The 15276-nt window shown below is 46.5% G+C and overlaps 1 protein-coding gene across 1 annotated transcript in view; it reads right to left on the bottom strand.

The window, feature by feature from the left end:
• Positions 1–15276, bottom strand: part of FAM135B (family with sequence similarity 135 member B) — a 279227-nt gene that overhangs the window by 16347 nt on the left and 247604 nt on the right. Inside the window, exons 12-14 of the mRNA XM_059165554.1 lie at positions 11993–12147; positions 4952–6944; positions 2965–3131 (exon numbers count right to left, since the gene is read on the bottom strand). Coding sequence (XP_059021537.1) covers positions 2965–3131; positions 4952–6944; positions 11993–12147 — 2315 coding nt within the window. The remainder of the gene's footprint in view (positions 1–2964; positions 3132–4951; positions 6945–11992; positions 12148–15276) is intronic.

Here is a 15276-nt window from a genome sequence, read left to right as displayed (position 1 = left end):
TAAGACAGAAGTTTATTCTATTTTCTGAGAGCTCTAAAGAAAGATTTTTGGTAATGGACTGGCACGACCAGATCTGGTAAGATTTCTTAAAAGATGACCCAACAGCGATGGGGGTGGTGCTTTGGAGAGAGGACACGATGAATACGCTGGCATAAGGCAGAATGAAACCAAGGGCTCTGGAGGCTGATAGCTGGGTTTTAATCTTGGCTCAACCACATTAGCTATGGGGACTTAACCCAATTCCTTAGCTGGCCTCTTTCACAGTTTTCCAGTTTGAACAACAATACCACCTGTTCTACATGGATGTTGTGAAGATTGATGACGGTAATGAACGTTCAGCATCGAGAAGGGTGCCTGGCCTCTGATGAGTGATACACCAAGGCTGTTGCTCCTTCTCTTCTTCCTCCCCTTCCTCCTCACCCACAATGTATCATTTACCACTGGATTATCTGACACTTTGCCAAGTACACCTGTTGACCAAGCATCCCAGTATCCACAGCATATAGCCAGCCAGTGAAATGCATTAGCCCCAGGATTGGGAATTAAGGATATAAAGAACAGTGTGTTTGATAAGTTCTTTACAGATTTTTGGACACTAGCCCTTTATCTGATATGTCGTTTGCAAATATCTTCTCCCATTCTATCAGAAAGAACAAATAATCCAATCAAGAAGTTGGGGTAAATTGGAAGGGGAGGTGAACCATGAGAGACTATGGACTCTGAAAAACAATCTGAGGGGTTGGAAGTGGTGGAGGGGTGGGGGGAGGTTGGGGTACCAGGTGGTGGGTATTAGAGTGGGCACGGATTGCATGGAGCACTGGGTGTGGTGAAAAAATAATGAATACTGTTACGCTGAAAATAAATTAATTAATTTTAAAAAATGGGCAGAGGACATGAACAGACATTTCTGCAAAGAAGACATCCGGATGGCTAACAGATACGTGAAAAAGTGCTCCATATCACTCAGCGTCAGGGAAATAAAAATCAAAACCACAATGAGATACCACCTCACACCACTCAGAATGGCTAAAATTAACAAGTCAGGAAATGACAGATGCTGGCGAGGATACAGAGAAAGGGGAACCCTCCTACACTGTTGGTGGGAATGCGAGCTGGTGAAGCCACTCTGGAAAACATCATGGAGGTTCCTCAACAAGTTGAAAATAGAGCTACCCTACAACCCAGCAATCGCACTACTGGGTATTTACCCTTAAGATAGGAATATAATGATCCAAAGGGGGCACGTGCACCCAAATGTTCATAGTAGCAATGGCCACAATAGCCAAACTATGGAAAGAACCTAGATATCCATGAACAGATGAATGGATAAAGAAGATGTTGTGTATATATACAATGGAATACTATGCAGCCATCAAAAGAAACAAAATCTTGCCATTTGTACCCCCATGGATGGAACTAGAGGGTATTATGCTGAGTGGAATAAGTCAATCAGAGGAAGGCAATTATCATATGTTCTCCCTGATATGAGGGAGTTGAGAGGCAAAATGGGGGTTTGGGGGATAGGGAAGGAAAAAATGAAACAAGATGAGATTGGGAGGAAGACAAACCGTAAGAGACTCTTAATCTCACGGAACAAACTGAGGCTTGCTTAGGGGTGGGGGGTAGGGAAATGATGGTTGGTTATGGACACTGGGGAAGGTATGTGCTATGGTGAGTGCTGTGAAGTGTGTAAACCTAGCAATTCACAGGTCTGTACCCCTGGGGCTAATGATACATTATATCAATTAAAAAAAAAAAAAAAAGAACAGTGTGTCCTGGGAGCATAGCACACCACCAGTCCTTACTACATGACCCCCTAGAAGATGGGGAGCACAAGTTTTCCTCTCATCACCCATGAAGCCCTAGATGAGCCCCTTCCCTTCTCTCACATTAGTTATGCATTGGAGTCCATATAAAGTAAACTTCAAGATTCTTCCAGAAATCATGTTCCACATTCCAGTTCTCGTATCAATTAGGATGTCAACTTGAGCTTGAGGAGAACTCAAATACCCTGTACCTCCCGCTGATCTGACTGCTTCCTTCAGCCAATTAGGGAGAAGCTGAAATTCACAAAGGCAATCAGGACCACGTGCTTGCCTTTGGTCCAGACTGAACTGGGACCTCAAGATCTTCCAGCAGAGCAGTTAAGTTCTGTATCTTACAGAGCCTTTGAATGGACCAAAGAAACCAAAGAAAGCTAACACAGGGTCCTAGGTCGTTTGGGAGGTGGGGTGGAGAGAAGGAGCCCTTCCTACTCCCCATTCTCTTTCCTTGGACTTCTATATCAGTGGGAGATAGTTCTTCAATAGCATTTAGTTCTCAGTCTATATTTGCTGATCTCATGAAATTAAAAACTTTTTAAGGTGAGGAACCATGTTGGGTGTCTGCAACCCCAGAACTTGGTACAGCATCTGATATGCAAAAATTGCCCCATAAGTAAGAAATGAATAAAAATAGACAACAAAACAGTTTGGGACAGTAGACCGAGCCTGTCCCAAATGTATCCACACATTCATTGCTCTCCATTTCTTTGCTGTTCTGTGGGCTCATGGGACCCATTAACCTATACATTCTAACTATTCACATTTCCCTTGACATTTTCATTTCAATAATCCATCCACCCATCCATCCATATACTTGCTCCTTTCCTTTTTTAATTTTTGTTCATTAGTTTCATTAATTATTCATCCCATTTCTTCATTCATTCCATTATTTATTTATTCCATTTATTCCTTCATTGCATTATTGCATTCACTTATGAATTTCATTTACTCAACAGATTTTTGTGGAAAAGAAATCTCTTCCTTTGGAACAAGGCCAGGTCATTTCCCTAGACCCAGCATGCTGCCCTCCCATGGTTACTAATAACACTGTTGAAAACATACCTGACTTAAATTCATTCATAAATCTTATAAATTTTCTACAGTAGAGAATTTTGAGGAGGAAACCTTTCTGGGGACTCACCATCTAGGCCATGGACACAGACTACCAGGTGAATTCCATCTTCCAAATTTTCTTCCTCTTCCTCTGGTGGGAAATACGGTATATCAGAAGCTAGTACAGATAAGTCACTGTACAGAAATCCATCAATCTTCAGTTCTTTTTTAAATTTTTCTTTGGCCTGATAAAAACTGGAGAATACACTAATTAATCAGAAGCCACACTGCATATGCCATGTTGAGCAGAAGATGAATTGAGCTGGCTGGGCCGTGGGAGTGATGAACATCTACAAGGAATTATCTGCAAGCAGCAAAGGCAGAATATGAGGCCTCAGGAGATGCTGATGATGGACGCTTTTTCTCAACCAGGAGGCAAGAGAGTATCCCACGGAAAGTTTTCTGGGGTTTGGGTTCTACTGATTTCTATGTGCTTCCTGCATGGAACAGGACGCCTAAGATTCCATTCAGCTCCAAGGATCCATGCAATCCTGGAAAAGATCTCCCCAGAGTGAAAGCTTCTCCAGGTGGCCCACAGGCTACCATGGCTTGGCCTCCACCTGCTTCTCAGCAGCATCTCCCAGCCTCCAGAGAGAACACATTTCTCAGGATTCCCTTACTAAGAAGTTTGCTTACTTCCATGCCTTGGTGCCTTCAGGTCTGTCTGAAATGTATTTCCCACCTGGTTATCACGATCTTTGCCTGATTATCGGACAAGGTGATGATTAAGAACCTGGACTCAGAAGTGGGACTGCTAAGGTCAGAATCTCAGCTTTGACACTTATTAGCTGTGAGTCAACCATTTAACCTCTCTTCACTGGGTGTCCTCAATTGTAAATGGGGAATACACCATTATCTAATTCATAAAGCGATTCTGCATGTTAAGTGACACAGTGTATGCAAAATGCTTAGAACAGTACTCAAAACTAAATAGTTAAAAAAAAATGATCTATTACCAGCCTTATCATCATCATCCCCATCATCTCCATCCCCACTGTGTCTCTTGTATTTGCTCTGTGGTCACCTCTAAAAGGATTCCCCTGACCCCCGTGTCTCTATGCATGCTTGCTGCCCTCAGCCAGATGGGGTCCTTCTGATTCAGCTGTGCACACACACACAGGAACCCTCCTGTTTACCCAACTAACCCTTGTTCACGTCTCTCATCTTTCCACCTCCCTATTAGTCTGTAAGGACGGTAAGTGACCTTACAAGCCAGGCACTGGGCAGTGCTTGCTATCTATGTATTAAATTTATGCCATGAGCATAACAGGTACTTAGCGTTCTTTATAAAGCAAGGAATCCAAGTTCACCTGCCTGTGTAACCTTGTTCGTGGCTATCGGTAATACGTAACTCTTCAGCATTATGCAGAAGAGTGATAAAAGGCTGCTATAGATACTTAATCAAATGTAGAGATTATAGATGAGGGAGCAACATGGATACAACCCTAATGTGAGGGTGAAGGGATAGGGTCTGGCTTTGCTAAAGGAATGACCTGCATAAGGACACCCTCAGGGGCTGAGGAAGAAAATCTGAATAAGACTCCCCCAGAGGCCCTTAAAGAACGGCCCTGTCAAAATATGCAAAGACAGAGGTATGGTGACATTCATAATGGAGTTGTTTATCATAATAACAACTAAAAAAAAATATCAAGGGTCCCTCTCTAAAGGAGTTTGTTCATAAATCACGGTACATATAGAAATGTTCCCAATATAGTAAGTTGAAAAAACCTTGCAGTCTGTGCAGAATTACTCTATTTTTGCATAAGAAGAATATTAGAGACAAGCACACAGAAAAAGGGCAGAAGAACTTACACAGTGACTGTATTTGAGAGATAGGCTTGCTGGTAGATTCCACCTCTACTATTCTCTCTCTCTGACTTGTAGGACATAAATATAATACTTTATCTAAATCAGAAAGTAACTCCTATCTCAGCATTAAAATAGTATGCATGGACCTGAGCAATGTGTGGGGAATCCAGAGCCCTGCTGGGTAGGTAAGTCAGCGGTCAGCTTACCTGTACATCCTCTCACTGACTTCTTCCTCCAACTTGCTCGAATGGGTGGAGACAACTCCAAAGGAACCCAAAGGTTGATGAGTGATGGGCAATGGGGTCTGCTTGGCAGAGAATCCAGCCCGGGCAGGGGTCTCCTTGGGCACAGATGAGAAAGGGAGGCATGTGGCAGTGCAAGACACAGACAGGTTGACGACCTCCACGGCTTTCAGGCTGTCCAGAGTGAAGGTCTCCACTGAACCCAGGTGAGACGCCATGACGGAAGTGCCTGTCTTTGGCTCTTGGTTTCCTAAAACCTGGGAGTGAGTGGAGGGAGTCACAGTGGAACCCACAGTGCCTGCTTCACGTCCAGCCTCCAGACGAGCTTGAGTTCCTTCGCTAAAAGCTGCATCATCGACGATGCCTGGTGAGCTGTTCTGCTCGTCTGTGGACTCCAGGTCGCTGGCATCAGCAGCTGTCCTAGAGTTCCACTCAGGCACCTGATGGTGGGCGATTGTCTCATCATCTGAGATGCTACTGTTGGAAGGAGCATTATTCTCCACATTCAAGTCTTCAGGCTTGCCCTCTGGGGTCTCCTTTAGTACTCTAGGATAAGATCCATGCCTAGGGTTTTCAAGTGCAATGATACGTGGTATTTTTACATTAAGACCTTTGGTTTCAACACCTGCAAGGTTCTCAGTCCTCCCATCAAGACAAGAAGGTTCTTGAGGATCAGACTGACTCTCTGTACCTTTGGGGATGTCTATGTAACCAGGGACCAGCTGGCCATCAGCACCTGAAACCACCTGCACAAGGGAATGGTCTGCGCCAGCATCTGGGATTTTGGATGCCGGGGAGTCTACACTCTCTATGGGTATGGCTGGACTTTCAGCAAGATCTCCACCTTGCTGCATGGTGTCCGTGTCTTCAGCAGACTCCTCTGGGCTACTGATTTGGGGCGCAGACACAGACTTGGTCAACTTGGTGAGCGCCAACTCCCGTTCTTCATCCTCAAAGGGCAAAGAGCTAATGGAGGTGAGAGATGCCTGGATCCCACTCGGCAAACTCGTATTGCTCTCTGTGTGTCCACCCTCTAAGGAGTTCCTGTGCAGAGCATGCCTTCGAACCAGATGGTGCAAGACTTCCCGGTCACTGGGTAACTCCAGGGCCCTGCTTCGCGCCTCGGACCAGGCAACAGAGCTTGGCTCGCTCTCAATGCCTGAATCGGAGATGATGGAAGAAGATCTCTTGATGACCCCAGAAATTACTGACACTTCTTCCTGCTCCTCTGAGTGAGGGTCTTTTGGGGAAGCCCTAACATCCAAGGGATCCCTCAAAGTTGAGTTTAGTGGATCACAGGGCTCGGAGGGGATGAGTTTCAGACTCAGCAGTGCCATCTTGCCCTCCTGGTCTGCAACCTTTCCCAGAGTACTTAACTCATGCGGTGTTGTTTTCTCTGAAAGGATGGCATTTTGGTGACCAACCCCAGCTACCTCTTGGCCTGGTACAGCTCTGTCCGATTCACAGCTATCTGGAGAGTGCCCACTCTCCTGCTGAGCACTAATGACCACTGTGGGCTCCATACTACAAGGCCTCTTATTGCTAGATTTCACATCAATGTAGGTGAGTGCCGGGGCCTGGCCATCCTCTGGACCTGGACTCCTTCTGGGTGGGTCCTCATCTGCCAGTGAATGTGTTCCAAGATCAGATCTCTGGCCAGTCCAGCATTCCTCTTCAGGCAAACCTGCTTTGTTCTGACATTCACCAATTGTCAGATACACCTGAGATTCAGAGCACGTGTCCGTACATTGTGGTGTGATTACTTTGTCCTCTGGCTCTGGACACCCAATAACTTCTCTATCAGAGTCCACCTGGGGTGGTTTCACGGTGGGCAAGACAAGGTCTTCCCTGAAAGGTGATTTTCTATTTACAGTAGGGTTCTCTTCTCTATTGTTTAGATTCATTATTGCAGGACTTGTCGGGACGTCAAAATTAGGGTAAATACTCAAATTGTGCCCTACAAAAAGAAGAAGAAAGAAAGAAAGAAAGAAAGAAACAAAGAAGAATGTATTATAGATTAAGAACCTATGTCCACAAACTATACAAAAGCCTGACTATATAATAAAACATTTGGCTGAAATTTGTTCCTGGTTCTTGGGGGACAACCACTGTATTCATGAAATTTCCCAAGTGATGAAAGAGTCTCTGTTATTGGTGGTGGCCCTGGAAAGCTTATACTAACCAGGTGACTTATGACCAGTCCTTTAGTCTTTAGTAGTTTATGCTAAGGAGATGAGTCAGAATGGGGGCTGGCTGTGCCAGAAAGACTAACTATTTGGTCAGAACTTTGAGCCCCGTAGTACCAGTATGAGCTCTGGGGGGAGTGGTTCAATCATGCAGCCAATGATTCAACCAGCCATGCCTAGATCATGATACCCCAATAAAACCTGTGGACCCTGGGGCTTCAGGAAGCTTCCCAAGGGAGCAATACACATTGATTTGCCAGGAAGACCAGTCCTGGGGTCTTGGGATCTTTATGTTTGGAACCCTTCCAGACCTTGCTCTACTGGGGTCTTTTTTTGGCTGGTCTTTATTTATTTCCTTTATATTAAAATGGTAATCCTAGGCAGAGCACTTTCTTGAGTTCTGTGAATTGTTCTAACAAATCACTGAACCAGAGGGAGTAGTGGGACCCCCTGAATTAGTAGCCAATTGGCCAGGAGGGCAGGTGGCCTAGGAACCCCCAAGCTTTTGTCTGACATGAGGGCATCTTATCAGAGGCTGTGCCCTAACCTCTTTGACATAACACCAGGTAATTGGTGTCTGAATCACCCTGTACTAACGTAAAACTGTCAAATACTATAATTCATGATTTGCCTTTTACTTATCAAACTAGTTTTAACAATTACTATTTACACCTATTAAAACATTTCTCTGTATCCTGTATAGTATTTACATTGTAGAAAGAGCTTTGGACCCAGGAAGACCTGCTCTCCGGTCCGGACATGGGCAGCCGCCAGCTGTGAGGCCTTGAGCAATGACAGGACTTAAATAAGTTGTTTTTCCCCTTCGAGCTCACTTTGCTCACCTCTCGGTAGGCAGATTCACAGCGACCAGCAGGCCTCAGAGACATGGCTCACAGGACAGGGATGATGGGAGCTGTCACATGGGGAGGACAGATTCCTGCTTCTGGACAGAAACCCTCTGCGTCTGAGCTCTGTCACCAGGGCAGTTATCCTGCATGGCGTTCAGATCACAGAGGCTCCCACATCAATCTGATCCTCCCGGTAGGATGGCGGGGTCCACGCGGGACCTTCTTTCTCGCGTTTTTCTATAGGGTAAACTATTGTCTCTCTTACCCTATCTCTCCTTCCTGTCTCTCTAATAAAGCATAAAGAGAAGAAAACAAGAGTCTCCCACAGATCTCTTAGAAAAGCCATCTGATATGTTACTCCATGTCCACATACCCCAGACAAAAAAAGAGGGGACTGGGCTTTTATTTTCTTTAAAACTTTTAAATTCTTTGGATGGTTTTCACAGAAGTTGAAGGCCTATAACCACTATCGGATGTTATGAGGTGAACCACTGAGACACTTACAAACCACATCACTGGCTCACACCTTGGGGTGGCATTTACGACTAGGTCAAAGATCAGAACAAAGATCTGGAAATAACGGGTCTCTTCTTTATGTGCGTATGTTCTTCAGATCTTGGGACTGAGCAAATTTCTCTTTCTCTGGGGCCTTTCCCCTAACCAACAGGGGGTTAGAGGTTCTCTGAGCAAAGTCCCCATGTCCCCTCCATACAGATACTCTTCTGCCACCACCGCACAGTCCACCTGTGCATTTCCTGTCCCCACGGGAGAGAAGGGTTACGAAGTAGGAGCACTGGCGTGCCCACAGCTAACAGCGCGGCCGCCACACAAGGAACTGTGTCCGTAAAATGAATTGAGAATAGAACGGGAATGCAACAGAACAAAGGCAATTACTCTCACAAACTACTTATATTGGTTTGAAAAAACCCACAACATCAATGTTATTTAATCCATGAATAATGCATGGGCTGACTCTATGCGAGAGCCTTATATTAGGCCATGGGTTACAGAGCGGGAAAGTAGGGATCAGTTATACAAATGAACTGGTCTCCATCTCTAAGGGATTTCAAAATACTGGGAAGCATATGACGTGTGGTACAGTTGGCTCTCCTGCTGGACGCATGTGGGCTGTATCCTGGAGAACATGAACTGGGTTCTTCAGAGAGGGAGTTAATGAGCCACACGAGGCAGACAAGGGCCAAGCCCCAGAAGCCTGGCGTGCACATTCTGGCCAGGTATCCGTTAGGTCCCATATGGACGGAGCAGGGGTCAGGGGTGTGGGCGTGAGATGGGCATGGAGTCAGCGGGAGGAGGGAAGCCACAGCCTGGACGGCCTGAGCACCCCGTCTGAGTGAGGAGTCAGGTCTTTACATCACAGGCAGGGGGAATGCGCGGGTTCTCGGACCACAAATGAAAGATGCCTGTGATCTACACTGACAGTTGCAGACAGGACACAGAAAGACCAGCGAGGAGGAAGACGGTCAAAATAACAGCACTGGCTTCACGACCCCAGCTGCGGGAAAATGAGAACAGCAGAGGATCGACTTCCGAGAGAATGCATTTAGTCATTAGCCCAGGACCCTTATCTGCCGACACACAACCGTGACTCCCTTTGTGCAGGTCGCTCCTAAGTGGTCTGTGGATGCACTACCCGCGGCTCACAGGAGGCCTCCGAGATAGAAATTACAATTCCTTGTGCCCAGTTTCACCGTCACTAACAGCTGGAGCAAAGATCCCAGCGGAGGTGGGCCGGCGACTGTTAAGGCCCTTGGGTAGAAGGTTCAACTGCTTTAGGACAGAGGAGTCAGGGGTACTGGTTAGAAAGAATTGCAGACACGAAGGACAGAATTTACAAGGGTCTGGAACACAGTAGGTATCTACCCATGTGCTGTAGCAGACCGTGAATCCATATTACTGTTCTTAATTTGGAAATGGGACTCTTTTGTTTCCCTTTCTTCATCATGCTGAAACGATGCAGTGCAAATTGGATGACCTCATTGCAAATCACATTAAGGTCACCAACCCCTGGAGGAAAAGGGAAACAGTTCTTTATTTGCTAACGCTTTTGCTCGGAGATTAAAGAATCGTCAGAACACATTGTGAAGGAAGAAAGAAGGTCAAGAAACGTTTTGAGTGGGGAAGTACTCTTGGGAAAAGGGAAGGGACAGGAGAGAGGTCTGTAAAGAGAAGTCTCGGGGAACAGCCAGCCCTCTGAGAGCCACTGTCCCGGGGTCCTTCTGGGAAGACGGGATCCTTAGTGCTGGAGCCGTAGACTCATTCAAGTTCCCCGTCCCCAATACCTTCCAGGAGCTGCAAGAGATGCTTCCTTTAAAACACAGAGACAGACAATAGGAGACTTGGAGGACCCTGCACGGGCAGAAGGCCCCAGAAAGATGACCCCAAGCCACGTCCAAGTCTAGAGCACCAACGTGAAGAGAGGCAGAGAAGACCCAGCAGGGACACCCACAAAAGCCAAGGCCGAATTCCCAGCAGGTGTGGCAGAACCGATGGGCTCAGGAGATGCAAAGTTTTATAAAAAAAAAAATACAGATGTGCAGTGTAATTGTATGTGTGAGTTGCAGGACTGAAATTTGCACCCATTAGAGTATCTATTCACCTGAAAAGGAAAATAGACTCAAGATCTTCTGCAAGGAAGCCTAGCAGTGACATCTGAGGGTCCGATCACAGGGACTTACTGTAAATTTCTTCTCCACCTATTCAGTGTTCTGTAGCTATAGTATATAACTGTAATGAAGATAAGAGCGCGTGCACACACACACACACACACACACACACAGCCTTGGTGCAAAGTAGTGTTTTGTGAGCACCTGGGTAGGTGGCCATCTCTAGCATGCGTTCTCTTCTCACTGTCATACCCAGTGTTGACGCTAGATGTCAGGGCACAACTGAGAATTCAGTACGATCTCTCCATCACAAAGTTGGACTGTCCTTGGAAGTCGCCTTGACTTTTGAAAAAGATCCTACAAATCTCTGCCTGCAGAAACTCTGAAATTTAAGTGGTGCCTAATTTAAATGATGGGCATCCCAGCATCACAGTTTGAAACGCCTCTCAAAGAGAGAGCAGGGCAGACCCTGGACCTTGGAGCTGGAAGGACTTGCTTTGAAAGTCGGCTTTTATACGCTGCGTCTTTACTACATACCTGTATTCATCGTGCTTCAGCTTCTGTCTGTAAAATAGGGCTTACGGGTTTTGTTTGTTTGTTTCATTTTGTTTCTAATAGGATTCAAAAGAGGAAACACGTAAAACTTCCAACTAGCTGTTTTCTGGCTCTTTAAGGGATCATGGGTCTACTTCAGCTGTGATAGCTTTGGGTTTCCAGCAGCCGGGCTGTGGGAACAGACAAGATGAACACCCATGGGATGCCCCGTGGGTACCAGGCTGGTCTCCCACTGACCTGTCAGTGCCCAAACACACTGCACAGCCCAACGAGACAGACCACGGTGGGGAGACCAACACACCAACACACTGTCTTTCCCTCCCAGCGGAGCGGCTCATCCACACATCCAATCGCGGATGCAGCCTGCTTTCTCGAGACATGAAGCAAGCGCTCTGTAGGAGTCTGACCTGGATGTCCCCAAAGTTCAATAAGTAACAAATTTATATTTGAGTTGTGTCACTGAGGTACAAAAGGATGGCCAACCTTTGCCCTGGGTGAGGGGATATGGGAATTTCCCAGGGGAGAACATTGAGCCACTTGCTAGGATTCGACCCTGGAGGAGTCAGGAAGGGGGTCTCTACCACGACGACCCTTCTGTTGTGTTGATTTGTCAATGGCACCAACATAAGGTCATCTCAGAAAACTAGTGTAGTCTGAGGGTTCGCGTCTCCTCCATGAACTGACTAATCCCTTCCTTGATTTGGCTCCCCTGCTGTTGGAACATAAGGAGGGCCGCTGACTGGGACCCAGAGAGAAGCCTTAGTCTTGAGTCTTTCTAGAACAAAGACCAACCTGTGGCAGGGCAGTCCACATATCTGTCCTCAAAGATAACCGGCAAGGTGTTCCAGTCGCCGTCGATGTCCAGGCACTCCGCGGGCAGCGGGGGCATGGTGGTGAGGTACTCGGAGTTTCGGATGTCCAGAGACAGCTGGCTGTGGGTCTGTATCCTGGGGACACACGCAGCGGGTGAGCATTGGAGCAAGTTTTAAATGTGGAAAGAATCGCTACCCCATCGCCTGATCCCAAAAACACATCCAGAAAGCACTCAGCAGGCTCTGACCATCCACTCCCTGTCTGTCCGTCCTCTCTTCCTTTCTCCCAGACACCTACCCAGCCCCGGTGGCGGGGGAGGGCACCCAGCCCAGAGCTCTTAGATCGCAGGATCAGGGACCCGTATCACGTTCTGTTTCAGTGATCTGCAGTAAATACCTTTCCAGGGCAACAGGAGCTGAGCTTCTAAATGGCTAGGAATCTTAAATTAGTACTTAGGAGGAAAAACTTCAAGCTCTGTATCCTCTATTCTTGCTTTTCTAATCTCTTATAACACTTAGGGTCCGAATCCTATGTTGTGGCATTTGTATTAAGGACCATTTAAGATTTTGTTTTGTTTTGTTTTTGTTTTTCTTGCATCATTGCTTACTGTGTGGTCACCAGCATCCTGCATTAGCATGTAAGCGCCCCTCGCTCAGGAAGCGTGAGTTTTGATTCCTCCATGCGGGATTTAAAAACGCCCCATATTCTTCCTTCCTACGTCAAACCCCCTTCCAGCAGCAGGAATTGGACTGCAGAGCTTGAAATCATCAGTAATCGTCGTTCCAAAGATGGGATGGTGGGAAACTTTTACTCCCCTCTCAAGTCCCTGCGGAAGGAGTTAACGTCCTGCCACGAAGGAGGAATGTTCTCGCACCGTCATTCCCCGTTCCACCTCCGTCACTCTTAGACCAGAGGAGAAGCCTTAGCGGGCTGGGGAGTCTGGGAGAAGAACTGCACATACGTCGCTAGCTTCTGTGTGTCTGTCTGTCTGTCACTGCTTTTAGAGCAGCCTGACCTCTGGACGTCCCCACATCACTCCTCAGCCATGCAGGTCACCTGCTCCCACAGAACCGCTCATAGTGGCAGAACTGCACACAAGCCTAGGGACAATTCTCATTCTGCACTCCTGGGAACAAAGGTATGGAAGGCACATAGGATACTTTGTATGCGTATTTTGAATATACATATGAAATACGACTATTTCATTTCTTTCTTACTTTTCAACTGCATTCTAACCTATGATCGAAAAGGACAAGCGATGTGAGACGTCTAGGCAGCTCAGTCAGTTAAGCGGCTGACCCTTGGTTTTGGCTTAGATTGTGATCTCGGAGTTGTGAGGGCAAACGCACAACTTGCGTGCCCCTCCCCCTTGCTCTCCGCCCTGCCTGTCTCTAAAAAAAAAAAAAAAAAGGGAAAGGGTGAGCAATGTGTTTATGCTCTTCCTCAAAGCCATGATGCCTGTAGCAGCTTCCTAATATTGTGAACCTTCCCCTCAATAATTAAATGGAGCTTTGTTGCAATCAATCCTACACTTCCTAGCTATCATCTGAACCTGGAACTTGTGGTCCAGTTTTTAGCTTATTATACTAGTACGCTCGCTAACTGGACGCCCGTAGGTGGAGGACCCGGCCCCAGGCAAGGGAAGATACCTCCTGGATGGAAACTTGGTTCTGGACCTACAGACCTCACAGTCATGGATAAATCAGGTGATTAATCAAGGAACCATCGCCTAGCAGGAGAGGTGCTGGAGAGTATGGTGCGGGTTTCCTTATGCAACCAATGACCTCCTGCCAGAAGGTGACTTCTTGACTTTGGGACTTTGTGAATGTGACTGAGTACCTAAAACAATGGTGAGGATGTATTTAAACCAATGACTAAAAATTCTAGAGCACGTACACAATTTGGTCACCTCACACCTAGGATGGCTATTCTTAAAACCAAGGAAAAGCAAGCATTGGTGAGGATGTAGAAACGTTGGAGCTCTTGGACACTGCTGGTGAGGACACAAAGCTTCACAGCTGCTGCGGAAAACAGTATGGAAGTCCTGCAGAAATCTAAAAATAGAAGCACCATACGATCTGGCAATCCTGCTTCTGGGTATTTATCCAAAAGCATGGAAATTAGGGTCTCTAAGAGATCCGTGCCCTCCCACGTGCACAGGAGCTCTAGTCACAACAGCTTGGCTATGGAGACATACTAAGTGTCCGTGAAGAGAAAAAGGAAAAAGAAAATGCAGAACGATGGGATATTATCATTCAGCCTTAAAAAAAGAAGAAACCTTGTCCTCAGTGACAATGTGGACAAACCTTGAGAGCATGATGCAAAGCCAAAGAAGTCGGCCTTACGAGGACAAATACTGTGTGAATCTATTTACAGAAGGAATCGAAAATAGTCAAATTCAGAGTCAAAAAAATAAAAGAGTGGTGGCCAGGGGCTGCTTGGGGAACTGGGGAGATGCTAGGCAACAGGCATGACATTTCAGGGGAGGAAGACAAGTGCTAGAGACCTGCTACCTGGAGCTTCCAGGGCCCAGGACATCACCTATTCATGTCCCTGACTCTTGGAGTACAGCCAGCAACATGCAGACACTTCCATTTTGGAGGTTGAGAAGTCCAGATTCAGCTTCTTAGGGTGACAGTTCACCACTATACAGAGGAATCGCAGCTATATATGATACACTATAAGGACGCTACGAGTGTGGGATTTGGACCTAGCAGATCTGTGTGTGTACCACATGCTTGCTGTGTGGTCTAAGATAAGTTACCTAACCTCTCTGAGCCGAGGTTTTCCCAGTCTCTTCTTCAGGGAAGTACGGATACAGTTTCTAGCTCACAGAGTTAGCAAGGGCATTCAGTGAGCCAACACAGGAGAGAACTTAGCTGAACTTCTTACCCGAGGCATCTCCACAGACACAGCACCAGGAAGGCAGGGAGGGTGCCTCGTGTGTTCAACACTATAGACATAGTGTCTTGTAGAGTAAGTGATTTTTTAAAAATTAGCATTATACTTATTAGAACAGAAGAACCTAAAAGGCAGAGTGATCAATCAAGTGTCATGGTTACAGGGGTTAGATCCCCAGGATGGGTCTTCCGGCACATGAACACTTCTGCATGCAGTCATTCGAGAAGCTCTCAACTGAGCCCCTCCTTTCTGTGTGAAGAGCACAGGCTAGACCCAGGGAAAGCAGAAGAGAGAGACGATCAAACACACACTTGCTATGAGCCAGTTCTAAACTATTTCCAAACACTGCGACACTGCATTGA

The sequence above is a fragment of the Mustela lutreola genome, chromosome 3 (genome assembly GCF_030435805.1).
Source record: "Mustela lutreola isolate mMusLut2 chromosome 3, mMusLut2.pri, whole genome shotgun sequence".
Taxonomy (NCBI): domain Eukaryota; kingdom Metazoa; phylum Chordata; class Mammalia; order Carnivora; family Mustelidae; genus Mustela; species Mustela lutreola.
This window is presented reverse-complemented; position numbering and strand designations above follow the sequence as displayed.